An 18894-nucleotide genomic window follows, 5' to 3' on the forward strand; every position below is an offset into this window, starting at 1 on the left:
TTCCCTAAGTGCAACTTGGTCGAGACTGTCCAGGGCCCCACACCATGGGTGCAGACGGGCGACCAGGCAGGGAGGCAAGAACAGGAGCATGGCAGGTCCCCTCCGGCCACCAAGGAACCCACCCCCATACCACCTGGGCCCTGTACCCCAGCCCCTCCTAGTCTCTGGGCATACCCTCTACGGCTGGTTCCTCTTAGTTCACACTTTGCCTTGTCTTAAAAGGAACACTCTGTTGACCCAGATGGAAATTACACAGATCAAAATGCCAAGTTGTTTGAAATTATTCTTTGAGATGCATCTTGACTTAAATGCCCAATGCGAGGATTCTGGCCCTTCCTCTTGTATACCATAAAATTTAGCTGGATGAGCATTCATTCCAATTCTGAATTTGAAGCAGAAATAAATATGGCAGAGCATAAATTCCCTCATCTTGTAGATAAGGGAACCCATACCCACAAAGATAAAGGGCCTCTCAAGATGTCCTGTTCATGGTGGCAGAGCTGGGACTTGAACCCATGCCTTGTCACTCCAGCTTGAGTGTCCATCACACCACTCAGTAAAAGTGGTACCGCGAGCCCCGTCGCCAGGCTATCTGCACAGCCACACTGAGGTCAGGATGAAAGTCTCCAGGCCAAGCAGGACCTCAAAGGTCATTCATCACATCCATCATTCATTTCACATTTAAATCTTTTATCCTAAAATTTTTAAAAACTGAAACTATGAGAGGATGTGCATTAAATTAATGCCACTGAAATGATTTATTTTAATGATTTAGGCTCTTACCTTAGGGTCAGGACTGTGAACACATCACTGTTTATTATAGGTGAAGGTGAAAGGCTGAGCAAGGGATATTTCAGGCTGATAAATGCCATCTGTACCAGGCATGAAGTATGCATTGGTCCACGTGCCTGATCTGTCATTCACAGCATCCTTGTGTGCTAGGGAAAGTTTTTAATACCTCACAGTGGGAAAATGGCAGCCTCAGACTCCCGAAATGCAAGAACAGGCTCCAGGTCTCAGCAAATCAGTATAGGGACCAGGTCCCCAGTTTAGGGCTTGGTTAGGCCAATGGTGTTCGCACCAGGCAGATGGGATGGCCCCGGCCTGACATACTCCACACCTTTAGAAATGCTTTCCAGTACCAATCCAGACTTCTCTCCAAGAACCTTACCTTTGTCTTGACCATTGCTGCCAGGTGCCAAGCCATTCACCACAGCTTTGGAACTACCATCACATTCTGCAAGAAAGAAAGAGAGCATGAAGTTTGTGAGTAAACTGCCCCAGCACTTACTGAGTCCTGCATGGCAGAAGGTGCTGGGGTCAGAGTCAGGAGGAAGCAGAGGGGTCCTGCCCAGATACCTTCAGACCTCTAGGCCTCGGTTCCTAAGAGGCCCTCTGCCGAGAATGCCTCATCCTCCCTTCTCACCTGATGGAAATTCCACGCATCCCTGGGGCTCCCCTCAGATGTCATGTCCTCTGGGTTGGCTGAGACTTTCCTGAGTTCTGCTCAGTCACAGAAGCTGAGACCATCCCTGCTCACCTGCAGCCTAAGCCCCACCCAGGTCCCCATCCCAAAATAGATAGAGACAGGCCGAGGAAGGCAGGCCGGCAGGCCCTGTCGCCCTAGGACATGTGTGCTTGGAGGAACCCCTCCAAGCCCAGAGTTAACCAAGCTACAAACATAATCACGACTAGCTATGGGTTTTTAAACACTGACTTGCCCAGGTCTGAGGATCCATGCTTAGCACTGCATAATTAGCATATCTCATTTTATCCTTAAGACCCAGACCTCCAGAACTAGGAGTTAGGAATGCCTATTTTATAGATAAGAAAATTGAGGCAGAGAGGATTCCAGGCCTGCCCGAGATCACTAAGCTGAAATTTGAACTCGGGTCTGCCCATCTCACAGCTCATCTTCTTCCTCCCCAAATAGGATAAACATTTGGGTTTCCTAATATATACATACATACATATGTATACACATATATTCTGTTTCTCCAAATGCTGGGACTGAAGCTTAGTCCCACACCCCTGTAATTCATTAGGCTGAGACCTAAGTCACCTTACCTAGGCCCTTAACAATCAGCCTCCCAAAATGGGGGTCGCCTGCTATAAGCCACACTGACAGGCCAGTCTGGATGCTGCCAGTGGCCATACACGAGCAGGGCCACTGCCCCACCCAGTGCCTGGACTTCCCCATGCTGGCCTCACAGGCTGTGGCCTGTTAATTGCCCACACCCGCCTATAGGTGAAGGCTAATTCTTCTAGATGTCAGAGTCTTCCTTGAGCTCTGATTTCTGAGATGAGTGGAAGAAGGGTGCTGGTGAGAAGGCCAGAAATCCAAGTACCTGCTCTAGTTCCTTCTGTGATTGTAGGCCTTGCTCCAGGCCTCCCCAGGCTAGTGTGGGGCAGCCTCTGAGCTACCAGCAGGCCCAGCCCCATGTTCTTCCTTTTTTTTAATTAAATGTAACAACCCAACTTGAAATTTTGGAAAGGTATTTAAAAATTAGTAACTCCATCTCCCGAAACTCAAACCTCTGCAGCATAATGTTGGTGTCCAGCTTCCTGAGTTTGATTCAGCCACAGCACACACTAGGTGAGTGATCCCAGCCATATTATTAACCCCTCAGGGCCTCAGTTTTCCCATCTGTGTAATGAGGGTGGCAAACCACGCCCCACCTGTGAGGGTTTTCCAGGAGAATGTAACAAGATCACACAGGTAAAGCACTTCACCTGGTGACTGGCAGCCCAGCCCAAACTTGGAATAAAAAGAATCCACCATTTTTACACTGCTCTTTCCACCAGCATTAAAACAAATATTTCCCATGTAGCTACTTTTCTCCTAATGACCATTTTAATAGCGGTGTAATATTCCATCAAGTAAATACACATAACGTACTTACTCGTATCCCCCACTTCATGTGGGTGATATTTTTGTTTCCTTGGAATTAAGATAGAAATTCCCAAGAGTGGGATCATCGGGTCAAAGGCTCCAGAGTTTCTGAACTCTTCCTAGGCAATGCCTCCTTCCAATCCCCCACGTTGAGAGAGAGATTCTGGGGAGAAGTCTCCTGGGCTTTTCCACACCCATACCCTTCTTCCAGGCCTCTCCCTTCCTCCTTCTCTGGCCCTTAATGCCAAGAGGAGTAAACCAAAGTTAGGCCAGTTCTGCCACTGGACGAGAAAGTAGCTTTAGGCTACAGAGAAAAAGTTTAAAACAAAATAAAGCCAAACACCATGGCCTATTTTAAATGACAACAAAAGCAAAAAGCCAAAGAGACAAAAATGAGTTATGAAGCAGGAGCTACTGGCAGTACCTGAGCCTGCTTAGAGGGGAAAAGGTGCACGGCCTCTTCGCACACAGCAAAAGCACTCAAGGAATTGCTGAGAAGCCAAGTCCCTGGCTTTGCAGGGAGGAACTCTGAACTCATAACAGTACGAGCCCAAAGATGAAGCCCTTGCCATGCCTTGGACACAGAGCCCAGCACTTTAAAAGCACTGCCTCAGGCCAGGCACGGTAGCGGAGAGGGGCGGATCACCTGAGGTCAGAAGTTCGAGACCAGCCTGGTCAACACGGTGAAACCCCGTCTCTATTAAAAATACAAAAAAATTAGCCAGGCGTGGTGGTGGGCACCTGTAATCCCAGCTACTCAGGAGGCTGAGGCAGGAAAATCACTTGAACTCAGGAGGCAGAGACTGAAGTGAGCCAAGATCATGCCACTGCACTCCAGCCTGGATGACAGAGCGAGACTCGTCTCAAAAAAAATAAATGAAAGCATTGCCTCACTTAATCCTCACTAAATCCCAATGAACTAGGGCTTTTATTATGTCCATTTTGCAGAGGAAAATGCAGAGAAGGGTCCACCACGGGCCCAAGACTATGCAGCCAGTAAGCAAAGAGGTCAGGGTGTGGGCCTCAGCTATTCCACCCAGAGCCTTCCTAGGTCTTAACTACATACTGTCCTGCTCAGAACTTGGCTAAAAGGATATTGTATGCAAATAAATGGAAAAGGATGATTTTTAATCCACAAAGGTCACTGACAACACTCACAAAATACTGCAGGATTGGGAGACCCCTGAATGAGATAGCCACATGGTCATATTCCCACCCCACAGCCTGCCCCACCTGCAGGTCTCAGGAGGCTCCAGGGTATGCTCAGTAGCCTAGGTGGGGCTTAATCTCCAGATGGAAACTTCTCTGCTCCAATTCTGGGTTGGAAAGCTGACAGCTCTTGGCTGCATGATGAGCAGGGATCTGTTCCCATCTCTGTCTTCCCTAACCCACGTTTTCTACCTCAGCTCAAAACTAAAAATACTCAAAACTGATTATTTCTTTAGGTCTTGACTTTTACTACCAAAGGCAAAGCAAAAGAGAGAGCAGACTGCTCTACTAGCCTGGATGAAGGAAGCATTAGATTAGTTCACATCCTGGGGCAATTATGGCCACTCAGTTTACTTTTGCTGCAGTCACTCAGATTAAGAAATGCCATGGAGGTGTACACATATGTCAAATTTTATCAAATTGTATACTTAAAATATCTGTGGTTTATAGTATGCCAGTTACATCTCAATAAAGAGAGGGCTAATGTGCATGTAAAGTGTATAGCACAGTTCTTTGGCAATAGTAGTAGGCACTCAAAAAATCATTAACCATGAAGGTGATGATAGTCATGATGACAACTTATGACAAAGCTTTGGCATTCACCCAGTTTGCAAAAAATAAAAAATATAATGCCAGAGTGGGGCCTTCGGGGTGCGTGGGAAATCTGGGTAAACGGCCCAGTCTGGTAGATGAGAGAAAGATGAGTTTAAAATGACTTACCAGAGCTCATGGTGGTGGCAGGACAAGTCGTCTGCAACTGGGGCTCTGAACTGCTCTGTAGAAAAACAAACACCACACAATGCAATTGATGAATGGCAGGTTCGCGATAAATCCCAATGGTTAGTATTAAAAATGCAAACACTGTAACCCTTGATAAAACAGAGCTGAACCAGGAGTCACCTGGCCAGGCTTCTGGTTCATGGTCACCCACATATTACTGTGACCTTGGGCACATCACTCAACCTCACTGGTTTCAGTTTTGTTGCCCATACTTGATGCTAATGTTATCCGAGATCCCTTTCAGCTCTAACATTCTATAAAAAAACCCCAAGCTACATGAGTGCACGTGGTTTAAAGAGAGGGTAAAGGAAAGGGAAAAAACACATTTTAGGAGAAAGAGGTAAAATCACGACACAAACTGATTTGAGAACTTACTGATCATACTGAATGCTTATACATAGCTTACTATGCACAAGGAAATGTTCTAAATGCTTTAAATATATTAATGCATTTGACCTCACAACCCCAGAAGGTAAGCACTAATGTCATGTTAGTTTACACAGATGAGGAAACCGAGACACAGACAGGTGAAGCTGTGTGCTTGCCACAGTGGAGGAGCTGATACTGGAACCCAGACAGCCTGACTTTCTGGCCCACGTTCCTATGCACTGTGCTCTACCACCTGGAGCTGGGAACCAATGCCTGATGTTCAAATAGATAACCCCTTAATTTAGTAGGGTCTCAAAGAAAGCTTAAATTGTACTGACAATGCCCTAATATATATCTAGATCTTTTACTGAGTTATCGTTTGCATACAACCGAATATATCCATTTTAATTTTACAATTCGATGAGTTTTGACAAATATATACATCCTATAACCACCACCGCAATCACAATATACAGCCTTTCCATCACCCCAAAAAGTTCCCATGTGTATCTCTACAGCCAAGTACCATCTCAGGTCCCTGTTAACAACTGATCTGCTTTCTGTTACTATTGTTTTACCTTTTCCAGGATTTTATATAAATGGTATCATAGTATAGGTAATTCTTTGCGTCTGGCTTCTCTTGTTTAGCATAACACTTCTGAAAAGCGACTGGTTAGATATGGCTGGGTCAGTTTCTGGACTCTTCTATTTCAGTGAGCTGTCTTTATCTAATAACTCACTGTCTTGATTACTATAGTTTTACATAGCCTTGAAATCAGGCAATGTGAGTGATAGAGTTTGGATATTTGTCCCTGCCCAAATCTCATGTTAAAATGTAATCCCCGATGTTGGAGGTGGGCCTGGTGGGAGGTGTTTGAATCATGGGGGTGGATCCCTCATGGCCTGGTGCTATCTTTGCAATAGCGAGTTCTCACAAGACCTGGTCATTTAAAAGTATGTGGCACCTCCCCCACCCTTACTTATGCTCTTGTCGTGTGACACTCCTGCTCCCCCTTTGCCTTGCACCATGATGGGAAACTTCCTGAGGCTTCCCAGAAGCCGAGCAGATGCCAGCACCATGCTTCCCGTACAGCTAGCTTACAGAACTGTGAGCCAATTAAACCTCTTTTCTTTATAAATGACCCAGTATCTGGTATTTCTTTACAGCTGTGCAAGAATGGCCTAATACAGTGAGTCTTCCAACTTGAGTTTTTTTTCCAAAATCATTTTGGCTATTTCAGGTCCTTTGCATTTTCATATAAAGTTTAAAACCACCTTATCAATTTCTACCAAAAAAAGTCTGTTCAGATTTTAACTGGAATCGTGTTGAATCTGTGAAAAACTAACATTTTTAACAATATCGAGTCTTCCAGTTCATGAGTATGACCTATCTCTCCCTTTATCCAGGTCTTCTTTAATTTCTCTTGGTAATGTTTTATAGTTTTTTCAAAGTACAAGTCTTGTACATACTTCAACTAATAAAGTCTTACTGAACACATCTGAAGGTCACACAATCTGAAAAACAAGTCCTTGGGATACGCAGAACCTTGATACTTCAAGTGTGGTCCACAGGCCAGCAGCATTCGCATTAGCTGGGAGCTTACTGAAAATGCAGAAGCGGCCAGGCGTGGTGAGTCATGCCTATAATTCCAGCACTTTGGAAGGCCAAGTTGGGCAGTTCACCTGAGGTCAGGAGTTCGAGACCACCCTGGGCAACATGGTGAAACCCTGTCTCTACTAAAATACAAAATCAGCTGGGTGTGGTGGTGGGTGCCTGTAATCCTAGCTACTCGGGAGGCTGAGGCTGGAGAATTGCTTGAACCTGGGAGGCGGAAGTTGCAGTGAGCCTAGTCCGTGTGTGCCACTGCACTCCAGCCTGAGTGACAGAGTGAGACTCCATCTCCAAAAAAAAAAAAAAAGTAAAGAATATGCAGAAGCTCAGACTCCATCCTGTACCTACTGAATCAGAATGGGCATTTTAACAAAATTCCAGGTGCTCTCTTTGCATTTTAAGGTGTGAGAAGCAATGATGCAGAGGAAAGCTCCCGTTCACAAATTCTGTAATAGGGATGTGAAGATACGGTATGAAGGTCTGCAAAAGGAGACATGCTTTAGCTTCTTTTTAAAAAAAAGCTGAAGTTGGACACTGATTTCCTTTCTGGATGGTTGCTTTGCTTACTGTCCTTGTAATTAACAGAGTAGAATGCTAAGGATGAAAAGGAAATCATCCTAAGCCCATCTCTGCAGCCCAAATCAGCAGTAACTTTGCCTCTGTCACTGGCAAATACATCTGAGACTATCTATGACCTTCAGTAGCTGTCCACACAGCCAGTTTTCTAAGCTGTGGAAACATCTGTTCTTTCAATTGAGAAACACACAACCTGCTGTTATCTGTATGTCCTCATGTTTTCCAATCCTAATTTTTTGATACCTTAGTTTGTCTCCCAGGATCAAAAGGGTTGTTGTGATACCATCCAAATGCTTTTATTTTATAAATAATTTTCATGAGCAATTGTATTATGTTAAGGTTTTTATTCCTTATTTTTTCTTTTTTTTTTTTTTTTGAGACAGGATCTTGCACTATCACCCAGGCTGGAGTGCACTGGTGTGATCACGGTTCACTACAGCCTCAACCTCCTGGGCTCAAGCAGTCCTCCCACCTCAGCCTCCCAAGTAGCTGGGACTAGTTGTGCACCACCACATGTGGCTAATTTTTAAAATTTTTATTTTTTGGAGATGGGGTCTCTCTATTGCCCAGGCTGGCCTCAACTCCTGACCTCAAGCGATCCTCCTGCCTCAGTCTCTAAAAGTGCTGGGATTACAGGTGTGAGCCACTGCACCTGGCCTTTCCTCAATTTTTAAAGCAGTATTGAAGAAATCTTCTTGATTCAACTGTGAAGCTATCTTAACTGAAACTATTTTCATTCTTTTAGGAGTCCTTTCTAGCCTCTAGATACATAAATAGCATGTACACTGCTGTAAACATGCTATCTGGACAGCTTTGTGTTCTAATTTTTAAATCAAATATTTCATGAACATTTTTCTAGGATTCTACATAGTCAGCATATCCATCATTTTAATGGCTGTATTTCATTGTAATAACACTCCATAATCCATTTACCAATTTCCTTTGTATAGCTTAATTCATCTTAATTTAAAAAACAAGTACAAAGCACACAGCATTCTTAGGCTGGAGAAGGAATGAATGGAGATGTCTTATGAACCAAACAAAAAGGGATACCTCAACTCATACATGATGAGTAATCACTGTCATATGCAGGTAGCCCTTTGCACATTTCACATTTCTCAATATAGAAACTACTAACTTCTAAGTGTCAGCCCCTCTTACTTACAAACTGACCTAAAATAGACATGGTCAGAGATAATCTTCAAAATATTTAACCATCATTTTGCCACAAATGTCTACCAACTGGAGCAGACACCAGTTGTAGCACTCTCTGGGAGGCCCCTCCCTGTGCCTGCTATTAACCATTTAATGGCTGGATGGTTAGAGGGTAGAAGGCAAATGGATCCTGGGTGTTAACAGACTACTTTGATATTTTAAGACCTAGTGTGATGATAGTACGTGACAATGACAATGCACAGGTGAGTACCAGCTCTTGCACACGAGGACTTTTTGAGTAGCAGGTTCTGTTGTGTGTTCACTCTGGCGATTAAATCTCCAGCAGTTGATACTAACAAACAAGGACATTTTAAAATAAAATTAAAAGTGCTGAGGATGAACGGGCTGATTGAAGAAAAGGAACTGCAGCAATGGCAGCAGTGCCAAGGACAGTGCCCCGTGTCCAGTCCTCCCCTGTGGTGGCAACAGCAGCAACGTCCTATCCAGACTATTCCAGGGCCTGATTCTGGCTCTGATCCCAGCCAGCTCAGCCTCCTGGAATTCCTGCCCCAGTTCTGAGTGCAGTTCTCCAACCTTCCATAAACTCCGTGAACTACCCAAGATCTTGCCAATAAATCCCTTCTCAGTTTGAGTTCACCAGAGGTGGTTTCTGGTTATCTGCCACCCAAGAACTTTGACCAGTAGAAGATGGGAGGGAGAAGTCTCCAAGATTTCATCTGAAGAGGAGAATCTTCATTCCTGTCTCCTGACATGAGGCTGACCAGATCTGAATCCCAAGTGGCTTGGCAGTGGTTGTGTCTCTACAACCTTAAGTGCTCAGAGCCTGGGAAGTGAGGATGCATCCATGAAACTACACAAACTGAGCTTGACCAGAACACTGAAAGCTTTGAAAATCATAGTCTAGTCCCTGCTGTTTATTTAGAGGTAATAAGGGTCATTACAGTCAGATGAGAACTTGAGAGTTTATTTTACATAAAAAACCTCTAACACTTAATATTTATTTAAAAACTAAGCTGTAAAGAGCCTGATTTGGTTGAGTACATGATGGCATGACTTTGGAATGTCTCTTACAAGTCCCCCCTCCAAATGAGCCAGGCACCGTTGGGTAAAAGCCAAAAGGATGAACAGTGTACCATCTAGTGGCAAAATCAGACAACTACAAGTGGGCAGTTAATTCCCTTAGTGAGTTGCAGGAGCCTATGCAGTGTTACAGCTTGGGTGTGCCAGCGGGGGGTCAAACCGCCATTCCACGCTTTGAGCTGCTTGGACCTGCCGTACTTGGTCCAAGTACCACAGCATCAACACAGACATTCCATGAGAAGAACAAGATGTGAAGTGGCCAGAGTCGTTAAGAAAGCATCCAGATAATTAATCTTTCCATATTGTCCACCTACCCCGCCAATTCCAGGACCCTATACTAAGACAAGTTTTGATGACACAAAGTGATTAATTACTAAAAAGTCAAATTTATACTCATGCTTCCAGCTGAAAAACAATCAACTAAATATGGGTTGGTTACTGGGAAAGGAAAGAAGGTCCTTATATGGATAGTTTAGGGATATATGACTAGGGAGAAATTGAGTATGTCTGTAAAAATGAATTCAAGGTCCTGCAAAGGTTCTTGGAAAACAAAGAGCCTTTAAATCTCCCAGCCAACATGCTCCAGCTTCTCCTATGCTCTATGGTGTTTTGCCTCCATAGCTCCCCCATCCCCAACAATAGAGTGTAAATATCTGGAAAGGAAAAACTACATCATCCTCAGCACTGGGCATGCAGGAGGTGCTCAGTCATGGCCTTTCTCGCCCCTGTTTAACCTTCAGAACCTAACTTCAGAGTCTTACCTTCAAGATAGCCAAGAGCCTCCTTAACTCCACTGTGGCTCCTTAAAAGGGAGCCAGCTCCCGACTTGTACAAAATGCTGGTTATGCCTTAGCTTTAAAATCCAATCTTGGGCCGGGTGCAATGACTCACGCCTATAATCCCAGCACCTTGGGTGGCCGAGGTGGGAAGATCACTTGAGGTCAGGAGTTCAAGACCAGCCCGGCCAACAGGGTGAAACCCATCTCTACTAAAAATACAAAAATTAACCAGGCATGGTGGTGGACGCCTGTAGTCCCAGCTACTCTGGAGGCAGAGGCAGGAGAATCACTTGAACTTGGGAGGCGGAGGTTGCAGTGAGCTGAGCTCACACCACTGCACTCCAAACTGCGTGACAGAACAAGACTCTGTCTCCAAAAAAAAAAAAAAAGAAAAGAAAACCCAGTCTGATACTGGGCGCCGTGGCTCACACCTGTAATCCCAGCACTTGGGAGGCCGAGGCAGGCAGACTGCTTGAGTCTGGAGTTCAAGACCAGCCTGGGTAACATGATGGGGATGCCCTGTCTCCACCAAAAATACAAAAATTAGCCGCACGTGGTGGTGCACGCCTGTAGTCCCAGCTACTCTGGAGGCTGAGGTGGGAGGGTCGCTTGGACCCAGGAGGCAGAGGTTGCAGTGAGCCAAGATCGCATCACTGCACTCTAGCCTGGGAAACAGAGTGAGACCCTGTATTTAAAAAAAAAAAAAAATCTAATCTGGGACTTGATTTTATATATGTACAGCTACTTCCAACAGCTTGAAAAGAATAGAGACAGCGCACAGAGCCCCAGAATAAATGCTTGGCCTTATTTCTTTGTACTTTGCGGATCCACTAGCAGAGCCACATTTCTCCAATTTTTCAACAGCGCCTTCTCTTCTCAATCTCTATTAATGTCATTTCTCTTCAAATGCACCCTCTACATTATTGCAAAGGGTGCAGAAGGTTCTTCAGAAGCCAGAAAGGATAAACACTGAGTCGCTGATACTTCCTTTCAAGGGGAAGAAAGTGGGATAAACTTGACCCTGACATTAACTTCAGTCTAGAATCCCATGACACTCCTGGGAGCTCAGAACACAACAAGCACGAAGTTTCTGTAAAAAGACCAATGTTTCTGGAGAGGGAGCAATAGGAAAACACATCAGAAAGGCCATCCTCCACATCCTCTCATTTCCTCCTGGAGTCCCTCCAACTTGGTTTCCGTTCTAACCAATTATCTGAAATGGCCTTCAGAAAGGTTTCCAGTGCACATGCATGGCCAAGTCCAACGGTTTCTGCACTGGTCCGGGCTTCACTGATCTTTCCACTGCATTTAAGACAGTTAACTCCTTCCTCCTCCCCACACTTTCCGGTCTTGATTTCTAAGTGTCACTGTGAACTGATTTACATTGGGCCATGAGGATCCTTCTAGAACAGGGCCGCTGTAGTTCTTCAGGAGTTTAGGGAGCCAGAGGGCCCTAAGCTGGTCTTTATTCTGTTTCAACTACATGCTCACTTCTTTAGAACCAGAAGCATCTATGTAGGTTACCCAGACCATTTTCCTGGTTTTCCAGCTGTGTTGGAAGGAGGTTCCATGAGCCCCCTCCAGCCACTGTGCTGGCACCCACCTATGTACTCCCCAGTTTTCACTTCAACGTGGGTCAAATTTCAACGGGGAAAAAAAATCCACAGGGCTCCTATACACTCAGAGGGGTTGGCTGGGCAGTATGGCGGGCAAGGGAAAGGCAGCAAAGCTTCCGGGAAAGAGTTTTATATCTAAAACACAGGCCTGATGATACCATTCAAAAACAATTCTTTAGTACCTACTTTGCATCCAGGAAAGTGCTTGGCCCAGTGGGGGCCAACAGGATCAGACAGGATTGCTGTCTTTGAGGCCATCACAGGGTTGTAGGGTGGCAGACATGGCCCTTTTAAATGTAACACAATGAGATAACCCTTCTGCTAGCAATCTGGCTTAAGTGTCATGGGAGCACAATGAGAGAGAGAATCAAGGAATGAGTAAATACCAAAATGTCCCAATGTTCATGGACATACCTTCTAAAATCACCTCAAATGTCACACTTTTGGAAACACTGATCTAAAAATTCAAGTCCAAATTTAATGTGCCATAAGGCCCTGCAGGATCACGTCCCAGTTATTTTTCCAGTCTCATCTCCCTCACATCCTCCCATGAGTCCTAAACTGTACATGTACCATACTTGCTATTCCTACTGATTTATGATAAGAGTTCCCATTTCTAAGCCTTTAATCTTGTTGCTTCCCACTAATGCCCTTTCCCTCATCTCCCCAAATTTAAGGCCAATCCCAATAGCCAGATGCACTGGTTCAACAAAAACTAAAAGTTTTTATTTTCATCTAGTTTTTATTTTATTTTATTTTATTTTATTTTATTTTATTTTATTTTCTGTAGTTACACTGGCCGGAAATAGTTTTGGTTTTGATCCCCATATAAAGTCATGAAGATGAAGAACTTTTTTATTTTGGAGACAGAGTCTCACCTCTCATCCAGGCTGGAGTGCAGTGGCACAATCTCGGTTCACTGCAACCTCCGCCCCCTGGGTTCAAGTGAGTCTCGTGCCTCAGTCTCCCAAATAGCTGAGATTACAAGCACGTGCCACCTTGCCTAATTTTTGTATTTTTAGTAAAGATGGGGTTTCACGGCCGGGCGCGGTGGCTCAAGCCTGTAATCCCAGCACTTTGGGAGGCCGAGACGGGCGGATCACAAGGTTAGGAGATCAAGACCATCCTGGCGAACACGGTGAAACCCCGTCTCTACTAAAAAAATACAAAAAATTAGCCGGGCCCGGTGGCGGGCGCCTGTAGCCCCAGCTACTTGGGAGGCTGAGGCAGGAGAATGGCATAAACCCGGGAGGCGGAGCTTGCAGTGAGCTGAGATCTGGCCACTGCACTCCAGCCTGGGTGACAGAGCAAGACTCCATCTCAAAAAAAAAAAAAAAAAAAAAAAAAAAGATGGGGTTTCACCATGTTGGCCAGGCTGGTCTTGAACTCCTGACCTCAAGTGATCCACCCGCCTCGGCCTCCCAAAGTGCTGGGATTACAGGCATGAGCCACTGCACCTAGCCAAGAACTCATTTTAATAAAACCTATTTATGATCACAATATTCAGAAAGCCCATGCCCAAACTCCACTATCAACATCAAACTTTCGTTCCAGGTTCATGCCAGAGAAGGGGCAGATTTGGAGCTAGAACATTCACCACCAATAAATCTGCAATCATTTTAAAATACTTGAGTGGAGCCTTTAAATAAATATAAAATGTTGACTTCCATCCCAATAAGCAAATTCAGCCCCCCAAACAGTTTCAAGTCTTATAAATGCAGTATTCTTTGAGCTTCAAACAACAGAATTTAGGAGATAATTTGTAATGATATATTACATTGTCTAACGTATTAAAATGCATGGCTTGCAGCAAACAAAATGATGGGTTAATATCCTTAATCTAATGTAATCATACTAATTGCCAAGAAAAATATTTTTAGACACATGAAGAAATGATTCCCAGAAGACAAAATGCAAATAATAAACAAATCTATGAGAAAATGTTTACTTAACCCAACCAGTTAAAAAACATAGGCCGGGCGGGGTGGCTCACGCCTGTAATCCCAGCACTTTGGGAGGCCGAGGCAGGCGGATCACGAGGTCAGGAGATGGAGACCATCTGGGCCAACACAGTGAAACCCCGTCTCTACTAAAAAAATACAAAGAAATTAGCCGGGCGTGGTGGCGGGTGCCTGTAGTCCCAGCTACTCAGGAGGCTGAGGCAGGAGAATAGCGTGAACCCGGGAAGCAGAGCTTGCAGTTAGCTGAGATCGCGCCACTGCACTCCAGCCTGGGCGACAGAGCAACACTCCATCTCAAAACAAACAAACAAACTATATATATATTTATATATATAAATAATGACTAACCATTTTTTCTGCTTCTTATATTAGTCCAAAATTTTTTTAAAACTAATAATGTGGGCAAATGCAAAGACATTGGCTTTTTCCTACACGGCCAATGACACTACATTTTTATCATTATCTTCAGCAATACACACCAAGAGCTATGCACCTCATACCCCTGTGCTTTAGGAGAACCTAGTCTAAAGAAAGAACCTTGAATGACAATAATGCTATACATACAGAGACATTTACCATAGCTTTATTAGTAATAGTGAAAGCCTTGAAACCCTCTGGTGTTCAATAACAGAGGGGCTAATTACCTGACCACATACCCACTGGGGGGACTGTTGAACAGTTATGAGAAAAACTAACATTGACCATACAACATGGGAAAAGACTTCTCATAAGATTAGGTGACTAAAGCAGGGTATAAGTCTGTGTGACATATGTGATTACAATGTTTTTTTTTTTTTTGAGATGGAGTCTCACTCTGTTGCCTAGGCTGAAGTGCAATGGCACGATCTGTACTCACTGCAACCTCCACCGTCTGGGTTCAAACGATTCTCCTGCCTCAGCCTCCTGAGCAGCTGGGACTACAGGCACCCACTACCACGCCCAGCTAATTTTTGTATTTTTAGTAGAGACAGGGTTTCACTATGTTGGCCAGGCTGGTCTCGAACTCTTGACCTCAGGTGATCTGCCCACCTCGGCCTCCCAAAGTACTGGAATTACAAGCATAAGCCACTGTGCCCGGCTCTGTTATTATAATTACATAATAGGCAAAACACATGTATACAGTTAAAAGAAAATATGTCCAAATTCTAATAGTGATTGTGGTAGCATGGAATTATGGGTAACTTTTTTTTTCTATTTTCCAAACTGTTTATAATGTGGTTATAATACATTTCTTTTCTAATGACAAGTATCTTTTTTAGCTCCTACATGACATTTGATATGCAATTGTGTAATATTTAGAACTTGAAAGAAAAAATTCTAGGAGAGAAGTTAAAAATGCCACTGACAGTCATGTCCATTAGAACATGGCAGAGCCACCTGATGCCATCTTCCACAGAACTTGTGCGATTCTAACATTCATCATCAGTGATTGCTTTTGTTTAATGAAGCCAAACTACTCCCATGAAGCTCCTTAGGAGGATGAAGGGGCAATAAACGGACTCGACTGTTCAGCTAGATTTCCTAAAGAAGCAATCGCACCAAAACATTTTATCTTAAAATAGTCAGCAGGAGCTGCCAGGTGACAACACACAAACCACCCCCATTGCTCCCAGTGCCTGCTCACTGCCAAGTCCCTGCTTCTAACCCCACTTCATGGCATTCCAGAGCCCTGAGCTCCTTCTCAAATCCTTTATATGTAAAACTCCGGGCACACACAGTTTCTAAAACACGCGTTGTTAACCAAGACAAGTCTTAAAAGCAAAAACTGGCCTATTTGTGTTTCCCAAATATGGTTGTGTCTACAGAACCAAAACAAAGCTGTCTAACTGTGGCATTCAGCACATTTGGAGCCTTCTCCTTAGACAATCCAGATAACTCAAAATAGGGCAGATTCCCAAATTCATGAGATAAAAGCAAGACATCTTAACTCTGTTTAAATCATAAATACATAACCTCAAAAGAATAAAGGCAAGCCCAGAACACAGAAGCCATTTTTCTTCTGTAGCAGTGGCTATACAATGTCTGCCAGTGAGAGGTCATGAATGAAAGCATTTTGGATTCTCAGGAGAATCCAGGTTGGGCCATAGTCCACAATATAGGTAAACGAGATGAAGAAGTACTGTGTATGGCTGGGAAAAAAAATGTTAAAAAGCTGAAAAGCAGTCTGTTAAGAGCTTGAAAATGGGAAAGCAGGGTGGGTTTGATATGGCAGGAGAGGGCTCTGCTCTTACAGACAATCCACAGTTCCCTCTCAACTTTTCTTTTAAACCACAAAATCCCTGAGGCTATGTATTTACCACATCATATATTATACAGACATCTGCAGTACAGACCCATACCATGCTCAGGAAAGAGGGAACAGAGGCTCCATTCAGTAAAAAGACCTTGGGTCTTTCGCAAACACATAACTTAAATACTTCAGTTCATAACACTGGCTTGTTCAGGAATTGCTTATTTTCCTTAAGAAGTTTTGAACTTGTAACTGAATATATACTAACCTACCAAAAAGGTAATACGAAACACTGTAAACACCGTCTTTTCTGAGAAAAGCTCTCTTCTCGGTGGCATTTGTTTAATAACTGAGGTGGAACACATATACACAGGCCCAAAATCAATAATCCCTGAGCACAGGCTCTGGGGCCATGGACCACGTCAGATCATTAGCACCTCACTGTAATAAATGCAAGACCTTGGCTCCCATCACTCATCCGGTGAATGTATCATGTTAGCTACTTTTACCTATCCTCATTTATTTTTACCCTAATTTTAGGCAACTTTTGAATATATCAGTTATAAAAGCAACAACATCCAACCACTGAAATTACAATACAAATTTCTGTAATGAGTTTTCTTCAAACCAAGATAAAACCACTAAAACATTCAACATAATAACAAGCTCACAGCAAAAATTCAATGAAAGTATTTTTTTAAAATCTATATTGTCTCCCAGACTACTTAGAAATAGGTTGGCATTATACATTTATATATTAATATATAAAAATTAGTATCTCTGTGTTTATATTTATACAAACACACATACACACACACATACATACAATTTACCTATATTATAGGCTTACAAGGACTCTGCCTCAGTCGGCATCTGGCACACACTTCTGACTTGAGTTGTATATGTGCCTGGTGGCTGCGGGAAAGCAGCAAAAAGCTGGGTAAGAAGAACTCAATTAGAATCCAAACTTTGGCAGGGCTGTGCAAATTGAGAAGTCCCTTAATTTGTCAGTCTCGGTTTACTCATCCATAAAAGGGAATTTAAAATACTACTTTAATCTGGGTATGGTGGCTCACACCTATAATCCCAGTACTATGAGAGGCCAAGGCGGGTGGAATACTTGAGGTCAGGAGTTCGAGACCAGCCTGGCCAACATGGTGAAACCCTGTCTCTACTAAAAATACAAAAATTAGCCAGGTGTTGTGGTGCACGCCTGTAGTCCCAGCTACTTGGGAGGCTGAGGCATGAGAATCTCTTGAATCTAGGAGGCAGAGGTTGCAGTAAACCAAGATTGTGCTACTGTACTCCAGCCTGGGTGACAGAGTAAGACTGTCTCAAAAAAACAAAAACAAAATTAAAAACCCTACTTACATTAAGTGTGTTTTGTTTGTTTGTTTTGTTTTGTTTTTTTGAGATGGAGTCTCACTCTGTTGCCCAGGCTGGAGTGCAGTGGCACAATCTTGGCTCACGGCAACCTCTACCTCCCAGGTGGAAGCAATTCTCCTGCCTCAGCCTCCCTAGTAGCTGGGATTACAGGCACGCGCCACCACACCTGGCTAGTTTTTGTATTTTTAGTAGAGACAGGGTTTCGCCATATTGGCCAGGCTGGTCTCGAACTCCTGACCTCAGGTGATCCACCCACCTGGGCCTCCCAAAGTGCTGGGATTGCAGGCATGAGCCACTGTGCCCGGCCCATTAAGTGGTTCTTAAGATTAAATTTTAAAATACAGTTGACCCTTGAACAACACACATTTCAGCTGTGAGGGTCCACTTATATGTAGATTTCTTTCAACCAAACTCGGATCGACACAGCATTGTAGGATGTGCAAGCTGCATATGTGGACGGCCAATTTTTCCTGTGAGTACTGCAGGGCCCACTGCAGGACAAAAGTCTGCTCAGATTTGGGTATGCATGGGGTCCTGGACCAACCTCTGTTGCATACTGAGAGATAACTGTATATAAGAAACACTGTAAATTGTTGTGTTATAAAAGGAAAAGTATTCTAGCAAAGGTATTGGGTCTATTCTTTGTTATCCTTTGTTTATTATTTTAACAGACTAATGAATGTGATCATTGAATATCTGATTATGAGGTTGATATTACTAATACTTACCTGTACCAAACGTCAGGTTTTATGAACTGAAGCAGGATTCAAGAACCAAACAGTCAAAAGTTTCCAGGTCTGCCTTCCTATGCCAAGTCTGGCAATGAAGGACATTCTTGATAAAAAGCATCATATTTTAAAAGACTTCACAGTTGCTCCCTCCTTAGGTTCAGGTGCCAAAGAACCAAACCGTTATTATCAAGACACACTGAGTGTGTATGCATTCTGCGCAAGGCCCTGTGCTCACACGACAGAAACAGAGGTGAACCGTCTCTTCATTTCCTAAATGCTCACTGTGAACCAGCCACTTGACACATCACGTTATTTTTAATCCTCAGAACACCTAGTAAGGTTTCTGCACCTATTCTGCAAATGGAGAAACTGAGCTTCAATAAAAGTTGGAAGGCTCATTGAAAAGTCTTGCGGAAGCAAGCGGGAAAGCTGGAATACAGGTCCTGGCTCCGGCTCCTCAACCCAGGCTCCTTCCACTTTGCCACATGACCTCAGC

At 43.8% G+C, this 18894-nt stretch overlaps 1 protein-coding gene across 50 annotated transcripts in view; it reads right to left on the reverse strand.

Moving 5' to 3' along the window:
- Positions 1-18894, reverse strand: part of SORBS1 (sorbin and SH3 domain containing 1) — a 252279-nt gene that overhangs the window by 125673 nt on the left and 107712 nt on the right. For all 50 annotated transcript variants that reach the window (XM_077946901.1, XM_077946888.1, XM_077946900.1 and 47 more), the window contains 2 exons: positions 4823-4877; positions 1172-1237 (listed from right to left, as the gene is read on the reverse strand). In XM_077946901.1, the coding sequence (XP_077803027.1) occupies positions 1172-1237; positions 4823-4832 (76 nt within the window). In that variant the 5' untranslated portion in view covers positions 4833-4877. The remainder of the gene's footprint in view (positions 1-1171; positions 1238-4822; positions 4878-18894) is intronic.

The sequence above is a fragment of the Macaca mulatta genome, chromosome 9, assembly GCF_049350105.2.
Source record: "Macaca mulatta isolate MMU2019108-1 chromosome 9, T2T-MMU8v2.0, whole genome shotgun sequence".
In the NCBI taxonomy this organism is placed as follows: domain Eukaryota; kingdom Metazoa; phylum Chordata; class Mammalia; order Primates; family Cercopithecidae; genus Macaca; species Macaca mulatta.